This window comes from Gallus gallus, chromosome 1 (assembly GCF_016699485.2).
Source record: "Gallus gallus isolate bGalGal1 chromosome 1, bGalGal1.mat.broiler.GRCg7b, whole genome shotgun sequence".
Lineage (NCBI taxonomy): Eukaryota > Metazoa > Chordata > Aves > Galliformes > Phasianidae > Gallus > Gallus gallus.
The window spans coordinates 84,922,296-84,934,870 of NC_052532.1; the positions used below are offsets into that span (position 1 = coordinate 84,922,296).

General features: G+C 41.7%; 2 protein-coding genes across 13 annotated transcripts in view; one reads left to right on the top strand and one right to left on the bottom strand.

The window, feature by feature from the left end:
- The window catches only part of CMSS1 (cms1 ribosomal small subunit homolog (yeast)), a 226,694-nt gene that overhangs the window by 70,823 nt on the left and 143,296 nt on the right, over positions 1-12,575 (bottom strand). The gene's annotated exons all lie outside the window — the stretch shown is intronic.
- The window catches only part of FILIP1L (filamin A interacting protein 1 like), a 197,196-nt gene that overhangs the window by 43,019 nt on the left and 141,602 nt on the right, over positions 1-12,575 (top strand). For 3 of the 7 annotated variants that reach the window (XM_040649446.2, XM_004938243.5, XM_003640468.6), the window contains one exon: positions 2,365-2,508. The exons of 2 other annotated variants lie outside the window; for them this stretch is intronic. In XM_040649446.2, coding sequence (XP_040505380.1) covers positions 2,457-2,508 — 52 coding nt within the window. In that variant the 5' untranslated portion in view covers positions 2,365-2,456. Of the gene's footprint in view, positions 1-131; positions 274-2,364; positions 2,509-12,575 lie in introns of all 7 variants that reach the window. 2 more of the 7 variants (XM_040649444.2, XM_025143870.3) reach the window with 1 other exon arrangement.

The following is a 12,575-nucleotide window of genomic DNA, read 5'->3' on the forward strand; positions in this document are numbered from 1 at the left end:
CAAAGCAACTGGTAGGTGAACAGGAGCATGTCCCGCTACATCCAGGACAGAAAGAAAGATCCTATGGTAGCTCTAAAGAACCCTTGTTTTCAGGCACGTACTATATCTACATACTTCTTTCCCTAAAACAGGGGTGCAAAGCAAATTTCAACCCAATTGAGCGCTTTGGCCTCCTAAGAGAAGTACTGGTCGTTGTGCTGACACCAGGTCAAGAATCCCACTTACTTGTCTCATCTCAAAGCACCGCCACTCTACCACAGCACCACACCACAGGTAAAAATCCCACTATTACACAGCGCCATCTCCTGGGCAAGCAAGACCGAAGAAACTCCCGCCCCCCCTCTCTCTCACAGCATCCAATGTTTCCACGTCTCCCTTCACCTCTGCCCGCAGAACACAAGCAATGAATTCCCGAGAAGAAAAGTAGGTTGTTTACAGCTCCCACCGTGAAACATGAGACTCAGCTGCCTGTTCTGAAGAGAGGCAGTAATGTGCACGGGCAAGCACCGTGCGAACCCATGGGAATAAGCTCACTCTGGGTTGCTGGCTAGTCACAAATTAGCAATTAGGGCTTCCTTTCAACATCCAAACAGGAAATGGGAGTGGAGGAAGTGAAAGCTTAATAATTTCTTGTATGCTAAGAAGTTACACGAGCCACTCCAAGGGAAAAAAAAAAAAAAGTTCTGAAGTGAACTTAAGCCTAGCACATTGTCTGCCCGAGTGGCAAGCATTTATCTTCAAAACCAACCTGTGCATCTTGGAAAGAAAGCACTGATGCAAACATTTCATTCATCACAGCTTAATTTGCAGGAGAACAGAACATCAAGCTATAGAACAAAGTTGAGGACCCAACCTCAGCACAATCGCAAGTGTTGAGGTTACGATACTCAAACCAAGTCATTAAGCCTGGCAACTCTATAGGAAATGTTCAGCAAAGAACCAGGATAGAAGGGCTAACTTTTTATTTAGATCCACAACAGCCTCTGACCAAAGAGCAAGAAAACAGACAACGTGTTAGGTCCATTTCTTTCCACTATCTTTTAGGGCTACTGTCCATACCGGTCCTGTATATCTTACAATGACCAGGTGGTCACACAGCACAAAGAGAGCCAGGGAAGAAAAGTCCCTAATGGGAACCCTAAAAGGCCTGAAGGAGCAAAGGACTCTCAGGCACCTGTGCTGAAGTGAGGAACACACCTCTCCACCTTCAGACCTATAAGATCAAAGCCCCTGGCAAAAGTGAAAAGCCCAACCCATTGCACACTCCTAACTTTGTGCTATCTTCACTGAAGGAGAAAGAAAAAAGCTTTACACAGTTGTTGAGTAATACGCAAGAGAGATAGATAGATAGATAGATTAAAGGCCAATCTCTTGGTTGCCTGGAGATATCTAAGACGGATTACAGACAAAAAAGATGACATATATGGGTGGATGCAGACAGATGTTCAGAAGGAAAAAAGTGCTCTGGGAATACAAGGTAGAACACCTCATTTTTCAGGGATCCTTTATGGATGTGCCAAACAAATAAACAAAAAAACTCCTGAAAATTGTAAGACTCACCTACATAGAAAACGATCATTTAAGTGGGCTGCGTGGAGAACAGAAAAAAGGCAGAAGAATCTGAAAAACACCCCCGCCACATTCTGTCAAAATATCTACTGTTTAATCTCATTTTCTCTCATGGCACAAACAAAAGCAGACACACAACATAGTTACTTTAGCCCATAATAAACTGGCTGGAGAAAATAAGGAGCAATGGGTGCACGCTATCCTTCACAGAGAGTTTTGATACTTTTTTCCCCCTATTTATAGCAGTACAGACACAGCAACCACAGTGCCAATATAGCATTTACAATAAACTGTCATTTGTCATAGAATACCTCAGCGTACCTGTTAAACTATGCATGTGGTTGGATGTACAGACCTTACTGTGGACTCTCATACTACTGCTCTGATTGATGGAAAAAGGGGGGAAATGTCTATTTTATGTGTGAACTTCCATCCTAGACCCCTCAGGATCAGTTTTAACAGCAGGCATTCCCTGTTTCCAAGCAACCAGAGGCAGACTGGGTGTTTGATCAGCCTGGGTTTTGGACCAACCATTTGCAAAAATTCTCCAGAACAGGAGTTTTGAAAGCTGAAAAACAATAATTGTGTAAGACCGCTGGGTTTATTTGTTTGTTTGCTTTTCTTTTAGATTTAATCATAGGTAGGCACTATTATCTCTTTCACTGGAAACACCCACACCTTCTCCCCAAGGTAGCAAAATATCTACTGTATTCAAGCTGCTTATTTATTTATTTATTTTAACCAGGTATTTACTTTTATGGAGTCACTTCTTACTTTGTTCACTTTCTCATCTAGGATGTTTGTAATTCCGGGCAGCAGTGCTACTTCCCACAGCGTGAGAAAGACCATGGCAACTTGGCAGGACTGCTACCTGCTCAGTTCCCAAAATGAATACATCTGCCAGAACATTCAGGTTTCCAGCCTGTGATGCTCCAGCAGGTTAGTTGACCTTCACTTAGCTTCTGTAATACCAAATGTTTTTCTTTAAGCTGGAGATTTGCAATATTGCTTCCCTCTCCTCCCAGAGAGCACAGAGAGAGTTTCTAAATGAGGTTACTTTGGTAAGGAGTACTGAAGAGTTCCTACTTGTTTAGCAGCTATGACAGTACCAACAATCCACTGCCAACAATGGAGGATGAATGTACTTGACAAGTCTTGGTGAGAGACACATTATGATCCATGTCTCCTTGCCCTACATTCACAGAATGTCCAAGCTCATATCTTCCATTCATTTAAGGAACACATACTTGTGACCGGTTTCTCTGGACCAAATATCAGGTACCTGTTAAATAATATTAAGAATGATTTCACCATGAGATGTTTGTACTGGATCTCACCCAAGAACTTTTTATACATTACATATATTACTGTTTTGCTGCAATTGCTGTTTCAAAGCGAAGCAAAAACTTTGACAGATATATGCATGAGATCATCTAGACGAGGAGACTGTATGTTTGGAGAGGTGTGGTAATACTCGACAAAACAGATTATCTTTTTCAGTCTGTCTTCCAAAATAAAGATTTTCTTGGACGATTATTTAACATAGGGGTTCCCAGAGTTTTGTCCACAGAGGGCAACTTAATAGGTGAGACATCAGGCTAGGGGCTGCATAACAAAAATCAATCTGTAGGACAGTGCAGAACAGCCACAATTTGAAAATCCCTCTGTGGGTCCTATTTGGAAACTTTCCAGGTCAGCCTCCAGAAAGCCCCAACTCAGATGCTGAATTCTTGTGATATAGAACTGATGTATAACTGATCCTTGTGAGTTTTTTTCCTCCTCAAAGATACATTTCTAAAGGTTTTTTGCTTATTTGTTTTCGGTGTTTGGATGTATTGATGATTACTGGTATCTGTTACACAAAGAGAAGATTGACAAAGCAAGAGCAGACATGCTAGCCTTTCAATTTATAACATGCTTGTAAATGCTAATAAGTTCAAAGCAAGCAGTAGTCCTTATTGAGACAGCCTCCAGCTCTAGAAGCAGCTCACGTTGTACCTGGGCAGTGATGGAAGGAATGGGGCTCTTACTACTTAACCTTCAGTAGAGTTTAAGGTTTCTTTCACAGTCTGACAGTTTGAGGAAATAATGATTTAATGATAACTTCTGGTGTTCTCTGGAATACCACTCACATTATGGTCTCACTGAGATACTTGCATTACGTGGTTTCTCTGTGCCACAAACACAGACAGAGGAAAGACTTCTGCCCTACATTATATCTGCACTGAAGCCTAGAGAGAGCAACAACTGTTGAGATACGCTTCTCTAAAACATGTAAAGATTTATTCACTTCTCTTCAAGTTGAGGTGGCAATCATAAACTGCATCTAGGATTTGAGCATACTGCTATACCTATCAGATGACAATTCAGTCATGAAACAGTAGGTTAAATATGATTTTAGGCACTATTGGTTTGTAGTACAAGCGCTCCTCCATGCCTCTATTTTTATTTCCAATTGCATGCAGATTCAGAAAATGAAAGGCTTTAGATTCTTGTTTTCTGTTTTGTAGCATTGGCAAGAAGGCTTGCTCCACTTATGCCCTTATTAACAAGGGTGCAGCTTACTCAACTTTAGGTAAATTAACAGAAAACACCCACTCTAGTCCTTAAGTATAAGTAGGTATAACAGAGCATTCCCATTCCACCTACAGAAACCACCTGAAGTAAAAACTAAGTCTTTCTCAGCAAACATTTTTTGGACTTCTTGTTCAGATGTTTTGAGGGGAAAGGCCATCAGTGAAACGAAGAAGCAAACAGATAAAAATCTTTGGAACGTCCTCACAGTACTCTGCTATGCTGGGAAACCTGGTGCCAGCCCCATGCTCCAGCCTCAGCCCTGAGATGCTGGGGACTCCATCAGAGCATGAGTTCTAAGCAAAAAAATCCTTTTGTCTCTGCCGTTCTGATGGTTCTGTCAATGGACATCTCAAGTTATAAGCAGGAAAACATGTGTTGGGTCATGTACTCCTGTCATGCTGGATCACAAGGCAGTGCCTGAGTTAGGAAGAGTGGATGACAGTGAGCACAGTGCTATGGTTGGAGCACCCTCTTTAAAAGGGCTTCTTTCAGCAGCGAGCATGACTGGCTGGCAGAGATCTGGCTCAAGTGGAACATCTTCCGTTTTGCTCCCTGATCCCACAAGAGCTGTGGATAATCAAGAAATCGAGGCTCATTTTCCCTCAAGTACCTGCCATGCCTCCCCACTGAAGAGAGGAAAAGCAGCTGCCTTTGCTGCAACGTGACAGAAATCCAGGCCAAAGCCTCTTGTGATGGCCTCATGTTTACTGCATGCAGTCTGACAGGTCTGGTCACAGACTTGAGATCTCTCAGAAAGGTGAAGTTTGCTTTCAGCTGAAGATCAGAGATTGAAATATACCACAAAGTGGCACAAATGTGACAAACAGTACCCCATGCAAGTTTTCTATGCAGCAACCAGCTGCGGAGTCTAGATTTGAAATCCAGTCTCGCCGTTTCCTGTGTTTTATCTCATTCTGATCATGAGTAAAACAATCCAGTCAGTCCATTGTTCTTACCACATGGTAAGTAACTAACTACATGTAAACAAAACAATTAAGCTCCATAAGGAATTGCTTGCCGTTCAAAGCTGAACTAAACATTGCATTTTGTTTCTGGAATCCAAATATGGTAAATTGGCTGATAGTTAATTGTGGCAATGGGACTATTTGCTGCAGAGAACAGTTAAGTGCAAGAAGCAGCACAAACTGGAAAAACTACCTTTTTTCTTCTTCTGGATACAACAGAGGTAAACTGCCACAGCTGGCTCCAACACCCTCCTTCTTCACTTGTAAAAGCACCAGGCTCCACCACTATCTCTCAAGGAGGATACCTCTGAGCTGTTAACCTCTTAAACTCGACAACTCTGGCATTCTGACAACTTGTTAGGGGATAGCACCGCACACAACTACTCATCAAGTCATCATTTTCTTATTAGCTGTGTTTCTGCTGCATCTAAAAGCCCTAATCAAAATCAGACCATCCACTTGCTGGACAGAACATGTGAGGGAAAAATGAGTCCTCTCTCCATTGTACACAAGCCCAGAAGCCTGGATCCTGTAAAACCAACCCCCCCATACCTCAACTCAAGAAACTCAACACCTCCACTGTTATCTGATGTTCATGTTTAATTCTGAAGGCTGAATATTCCTACCTGAAATGTTTATGCAAGTTTTGAATATACGAACAAATAAACACACACCAAACTAACCCCAGAAAGGAAACATTATTAAATCAATTGCTAGGGGAGTTAATAATAACAGAAGCAGAAATGTGTTCTGTTATGGTACTCACTGGAAAGGCTACTTTTATATCTTAAATGTGCGCGCTTTGCTCCTCTGCGAAGATTTAGCAGTTATCCACTATCACAAGTCTGTACGCTGCTGTATCTATCACTGATGGGCAGGAGCAAGTGCACTGACGCAGGCCTAAAGCTTGAGGAGGAAAAAACAGGACAGAGATAAGAAAGCACATAACAGGGTGGGTGCTAAACCCCGGGGCTGAGAGGTCACGGGACACCAAGAGGAAAGAAAGACTCTGGAAGCTTCCAGGGTAAGTTCATAGTTTTCCTAGTGGAAATCTGTGAGTTAAAGTCACATTCATGGTGGATCTTACCATCTGTGTAAGTCATGCTGTCCCAGCCAATGTTGTGAAGTGGTATCTAAGCCTCAAAACAACCCAGCTTTCTGCTGAAGTTAACAGATAAGCTGTAAGCTTGACACATAGGTAGACAAAGGTTATAAAAACAAATGACGGTCTATTTACTGTTGTGCCACGACACGTATGTTTCTATCTGCGATGAAGGATGAAAGATGTCATTTTGTGCAAGAGTTGGGCAAGGTCTGGTGCACAGAGGGTGAAATGGTTGTCATGGGGGTCTTATCCAATGGTCACACAGCAATGTGAGTGGGACACAGGTTATGCAGACATCCTCCCCACTATATTAACAGAAGCATAACCTACATGAAAAACAGAAGCAAAACTAGTCTTCATGATTGGTTTTCTAAATCTTGAATGTCAAACTTGGGAAAGGGAGAAGGACCAGGACAAAAAGGGTAAAAGAGATTTCAGCTTCTTCCTGAACTTCACCGTGCATTGCAAATACTGTTGGCTATCAGATAATTTCCACCTACTTTCTGTATTCCTTGCAAATATTTGTGGGCTGCCATGTACACTGGAGGATCACTGAGCATCCTAAATGTGAGGCAACAGAGCCTGGAACACAGAGAGAAACAGTTTTTATCTGGGAGAAGTGCATATGTAGCACTGCATCTCTGTCCCTCGTGTTTTCACTCGTTTCCTGCTGAAATGAAACCTTCATCTAGAGGATACAAAAAGGCCGACACCCTCTTATAAGGACGTATTTTAGAGCTGGATATGGTGCTAAGGGATCTGGGCCTACAATAGGGCTTCTTTGGAGGCACCCAAGGACCTGTAGAGTTTGGGACTTACCATGCCAAGATCAAGTTAATGCTGCAGAGCAGGAAAGCTGTGAGGGTTGGACTCCAAAGCAAGGAATGAGGGGAAGAGAACTGGATGAGACCAGGATAGTAGCTAGTTTCTAACTTGAGGCAGACTTGTGTCCACAGAAAGGCCTCCTCCCTCTTGCAGCCAAGACAGGGACAACAGGTGTGGTCTCCAATTCTCTTTTAAGGCTTCTTTGCGCAATTAGAGATTCTGATTGTGAAGCAACTGAGGTTGGAAAGGGAAAGGAATAGTTTCAGCTCCATGTGAAGACGAGAGAGATAAGAAAGTTTTCTTCAAGAGGGTACAACTACTTTTATGGGGCTCTGCTTGTTCTTCAGAGAAATTTACCATCACACTTTTCCAACACAGTGTTTCAGAGAAAGCTACTCCAAGAGTCTAGGTGTACGGGTGCAAATGTGCTACAGCCTTATTCTTAATGTGTTTCACAATTATTCTTTATTTCTCTGCCCTCTCTAAGCCATGCATTCTTTTTCAGTCTCTTAGTCGTGACTTCATTAACTGTATGCTCTCCCTCTGCCCTTTTCTGCTTTGCCTTCACTCTGTTTTTTTTCTCCTCTTCACTAAAGCAGCCCTTTCTCATTGCATTTTATTTCACAAGGAACACAAGAAAAATAATAGCACTAATCTAATTTTGTGGGTGTAGCACAGCTGATTTTACATTTGCATTCCCACTCTTCTGATGGCATTAACATTGTCCACAAGCTCTTTAGGAGAAGCCCTGTTCAAATTTGGACAGTGCATAGAACAGTACTCAGAACAAGTCTGGCCCTTGAGCCTGTGCCCAACAAATACATCTAACGCTAGATGTTGTTTCTTATATTGCCCTCACCTTATTTCCACTTCAGGATTTCAGGTTTCAGATCCAAATGTTAATACTGCATCCTTCCCCAGCATGCAATTTTCATCAAGGTCACTCTCCTGGCAACTTTTAAGATGGTTGAGCAATTTCACCTCAGACCTCAGGCAAAAGGCAAAACTGTTGCTGATATCAGGGAAAATTCTTCCAAGGTACAAAAGCAAAAGGTATTTGAAGTTGATCCTTTAAAAGATAATGCTGAGTGCCTCCCCAGCCCTTTCCACTGCAGCTCTGAGGGCTTGGTAAGCAATTGCATACCCTGGTGTTGAGCATGGCTGTAAAACTTTGACAAACTGTTTGAACAGGCCACGATGTGGGCATCCTGTTTCTCACGGCACTATCCTCATAACATGCAACCATTGCCAAGCATTACAGTATAGGTTTCCCACTGAACCCAAGATGTGGTTGACAAACATCCAAAAAAAGAATAAAAATATTTATATCTTAAGCACGTTGAAGGGGTAAACAAGATTGTAACCAGGTCTCTGTTATGTCCTGCCTACCAATATGTAGGCTGAAGAAAACATAAATGTTTACAGCAGCCACTGTTGTGCGTGCATACATGCCCAGTGGGCTCTTTTACCTGCTGCATGTCCAGTAAGAGCAGAGCAAGTCCTGATTTATGCTTAGAAGGTCATCACATGGCTCTCTGAGCAGAGACTGAGATTCTCAGGAGCTGAAGTGAATCACTCCCACTCAGGAAGCAAAACACCAGGCTTTGTGTTTTTCTTCAGTGTCTGAATGCTAGATGGATGCTAATCGTCACTACAGGATCCTCTTTGATGACCTTTCATAACTGACTTCATTGAGCCAATTTACTTTCTCAAGATATTTATTTAATACTTCAACAAAACAATCACTGCTAAACATGGTCAGTTAGTGGTCAAGTTTGTTGCTAATAAGCAATCAACCTCAGTTCTCCTCCTCCTTATCCTCTGCTAGCCCTTCCAAGTCCACATCTTTTCATTCCATGGCCACCAGTCATTTTCCCCTTTACCATGCCTGTACATGCCTGTACACAGAGCTGTCAATATAAAAAACCAATAATCTGTTACTAAGTACTCTGTGTCATATTTGGCCACTCAAATCTTAAGGCATGTGCCTTTAATAACTCAACATTTTAGGAACATATTAAGGGTTGTTTTTTTTTTTAATATTTAGCTGAAAATAAAAGACTGAAGGTCTCTAAGCCTACGTATACCTCACCTACCTGTATCTGAAATGGTATTCTTCAAAACTGTCCGAAACGACAAGTGAGAATCTGTAAACTGTAGAAAGCTTAGAGCATTTCAGTCCCACAGAGAAAGTAATCTCAGGGAAGAATCACCCTCGTAAAGAAGCCAGGTAATTGCTATGGGACATTTTCTGCAGTGGGTACCTTAGTGAATACAGTACCGTAACTCCACACGAACTCACACGTTTAAGAACAGTTTCCTAACAGGAGTTGGGCACGAGAGCCCTACCTCAAGTATATGAGCTCACGACGTGGCTTAGCCTGAAGCTCTGACACTTCAAGACAGCAGGTCTGATTCCCAATGCTGTCTCTGTATTTCCAGCCCAACTATTTAGTGATGTACCAATACATATTAAGGGAGAAGACCTGTTTCGAAGGTCCTTGCATCTGGATTCCTGAAACATGCACCTGCCATCCTGGTAAATGCACCTCAGATGTATTTATGCTGCAAATTCCTTGCTATGAAACTGCTCCATTAAATGGAGACAACTTGCAGTCTACTCAACTATTTATAATGAGACCCAATAATGAAAATCAGTTAAGCACTGATGTCTTCTTGTTAATTCTTATGGCTTTATCATTACCATATTTATCTTTTCTTTTAATTGGTATTCTCTCCTTTCCTTACTGCCTGACAGACACACATGCAGGACTTCCACACCTAGCCAAGCAAATACAGCAGTGGAAGATCATATGCCTGAAGAATGCCTATAACATAATCTTAAGAGGAAAAAAAAAAAGGAAGGATTGTTTTCACAAGAAATTGCTGCCATTACTTGTAACAGTGATATGCAAAAACCATTAAGGCAGATGTATGAACTTTAAGCTGACGGTATGCTGTAACCTACTGCATCTGAGGAAGTGCTGTTACAGTGAATGCTAGTGAGAGCATTTTGATATGGGCCACAGGATTGGCTAAGACTAGTTTCACTGCTCAATGCGGCATATTTTTCATATTATGTAATGCTTATTTTATGTATTATAATGATACATAGCTGAAAGCCATCAGTAAAGGCTTTCACTAGGGACCGCGCAAAGAAATTTGATACAATGATAAAGAGACAATACTTGATTGTTTTTCCTTACACTCTTCTGTACGTTTTGGTGGCTGTTAAATCAGTATGCTCTGATCAGATCTCCTAGGCTCACCTATCACACTTACATTTTTCAGACCCAATTTAGAAACCAGCTGCTGGGAGACAAGCTGCAGTCCCCTCTCTTGTGAAAGGTCAGAAAATAAGGAGGTGAAGGAGAGAGGGCAGGTCTCAACCAGTTCACTACCCATCATCATGTGCTGTACAAGTACCACCTTCCACAGGATGATTTCTTTCAGCACATGCAGATTCCAGATTGGTTAGAAAACAGACTCACTAGCTTGGGTAATCATTGGGAAACCTCTCAAAATATGAAACCATATTAAGTGGCCTTTTATTGACTATGCCGAATTTGAAGTTTATATGACATCAGGGCAGACTTGCAGAAACCCTCATGAACACAGTGTAATCAAGCTTTTATTAAAACTAGACAGACTTTTTCACCACCAAAGCTAAGATTTCATTAGGAACCTTTCTCTGGTTACTCTGTTTAAATTTCTGCATTTACAGAACTCTGTCAAAATTACCTCTTAAAGATTTGAGCTGAATTAACCGATACCTTCCATGGGGCTATTTGTCACCAAGAGAAAGTTCACTAATTTGGATAGTTTAGGTTATTCAGATCTTATTTCTTTTCTTCTGAGAAACTTCAATGTACGTAAGTGCCATATTACTTCACTGACGATGAGAAACAGATGAAAAAGAATCGCTTCCAATCCCAACCTCAGATATTGTTATTGTATTAAGTGCTCATTTAATTATTAAAAAGAATAGAGTGCAATGGAAATCAAAGTTCAGAAAGTAAACAGTTTAATATCTCAAAATCCCTCGTGTCACTGAAAGACCACAGAGGTCTAAGAATCCACACCAACTGGAATTTTAATAGACTAAACAGGGTTGATATATTATTAAAAATTAACATGAAATTAAAGAAGTGAGCATTACTTCAAAGCAGCTGGCTATACACTTACTCTACTAGTTTGTTCTTAAACCTATTTCCTGGCCAAGTACTTTAAATTCATTACAAACTGCTGAATTGCACGTAGAAGTCTGCCTATCGCTTCTTTGAAATACCACAATGAAGAAATGCTATTCTAACCTCTCTGGGTAAAACATAGTCTTGGAACCTCTATAATTCCAAGATGAAATCACTACAGTTGGTCTAAAAACACTGTATTTTAAAATTTAATACTTCTTATTTTGGGGAATAAAATATTTGCATTTTGCAAAGGTTGAGAAAGGCAGTTCAAATATGTTTGTCCTTAAAGAACAAGTTTCTTATATGTCAGAAAGAAGACTTCCACCAGCTGCATATACCAAAAGAAACTATGAGCTCCAGTCTATTTTGGTACCTGCTCACTTTTTGACAACACAAAAGCATGCATAGCATGCAAGCTGTAGACTGAAGAAACTGAAAGTTGCATGTTGTCCCATACTGTGGGGAAAAGGATACTGCCCAGAAGCAACACTTTGGTCACAGCAGGTCCATGTGCTCACTGGTTCCAGATGACTGGTGGGGAACAGGTAGGCAACGAGCCAGCAGTGTGCTCTTGTGGCCAAGAAGGCCAATGGTATCCTGGGGTGCATTAAAACGAATGCAGCCAGCAGGTAAAGGGAGGTGATCTTCCCCCTCTGTTTTGCTCTAGTGAGGTCACATCTGAAGTAGTTTGTACAATTCTGGGCTCCTTAGTTCAAAAATGGCAAGAAACCTCTAGAAAGAGCTGAGTGGAGGCCTGCAAAGATTATGAGGGGCCTGTAGTGTCTCCCTTATGAGGAAAGGCTGAGACACCTGAGATAGGGAAGGCTGAGAGGAGATCTTAACACAAATAACTGAAGGGTGGATGTCAAGTGCATGGAGACAGGTTCTTTTCAGTGGTGCCCAGCTACAGAACATGGGGCAATGAGCACAAGCTGAGACACAAAAGTTCCATAAGAACACGAGGAAAGCCTTTTCACCATGAGGGTGACAGAGCACTGGAACAGGCTGCCCAGAGAACTTGTGGAGTGTTGTTCTCTGGAGATATCCAAGACCTGCCTGGACACTTTCCCATGCAACCTACTATATGGAACCTATTTTAGCAGGTGGACTGTACTCAATGATCTTCAGAGGTCCCTTCCAACCCCTGTGATTCTGTGTGATTCTGTGACTCCTCTCCTTGGTTTGAAGGCATCTTCACTGCCTTCTGGGCCACTAGAAAGGCAGTTCCTTCAACCAGAGATCTCAGTGAGGTTCACTTCAAACATTAAAGGCAGCAACAACGATGAAACGGAAACAAATCTGAGAAGGACATAAAAGAAGATGAGTGTTGAACAGCTATGA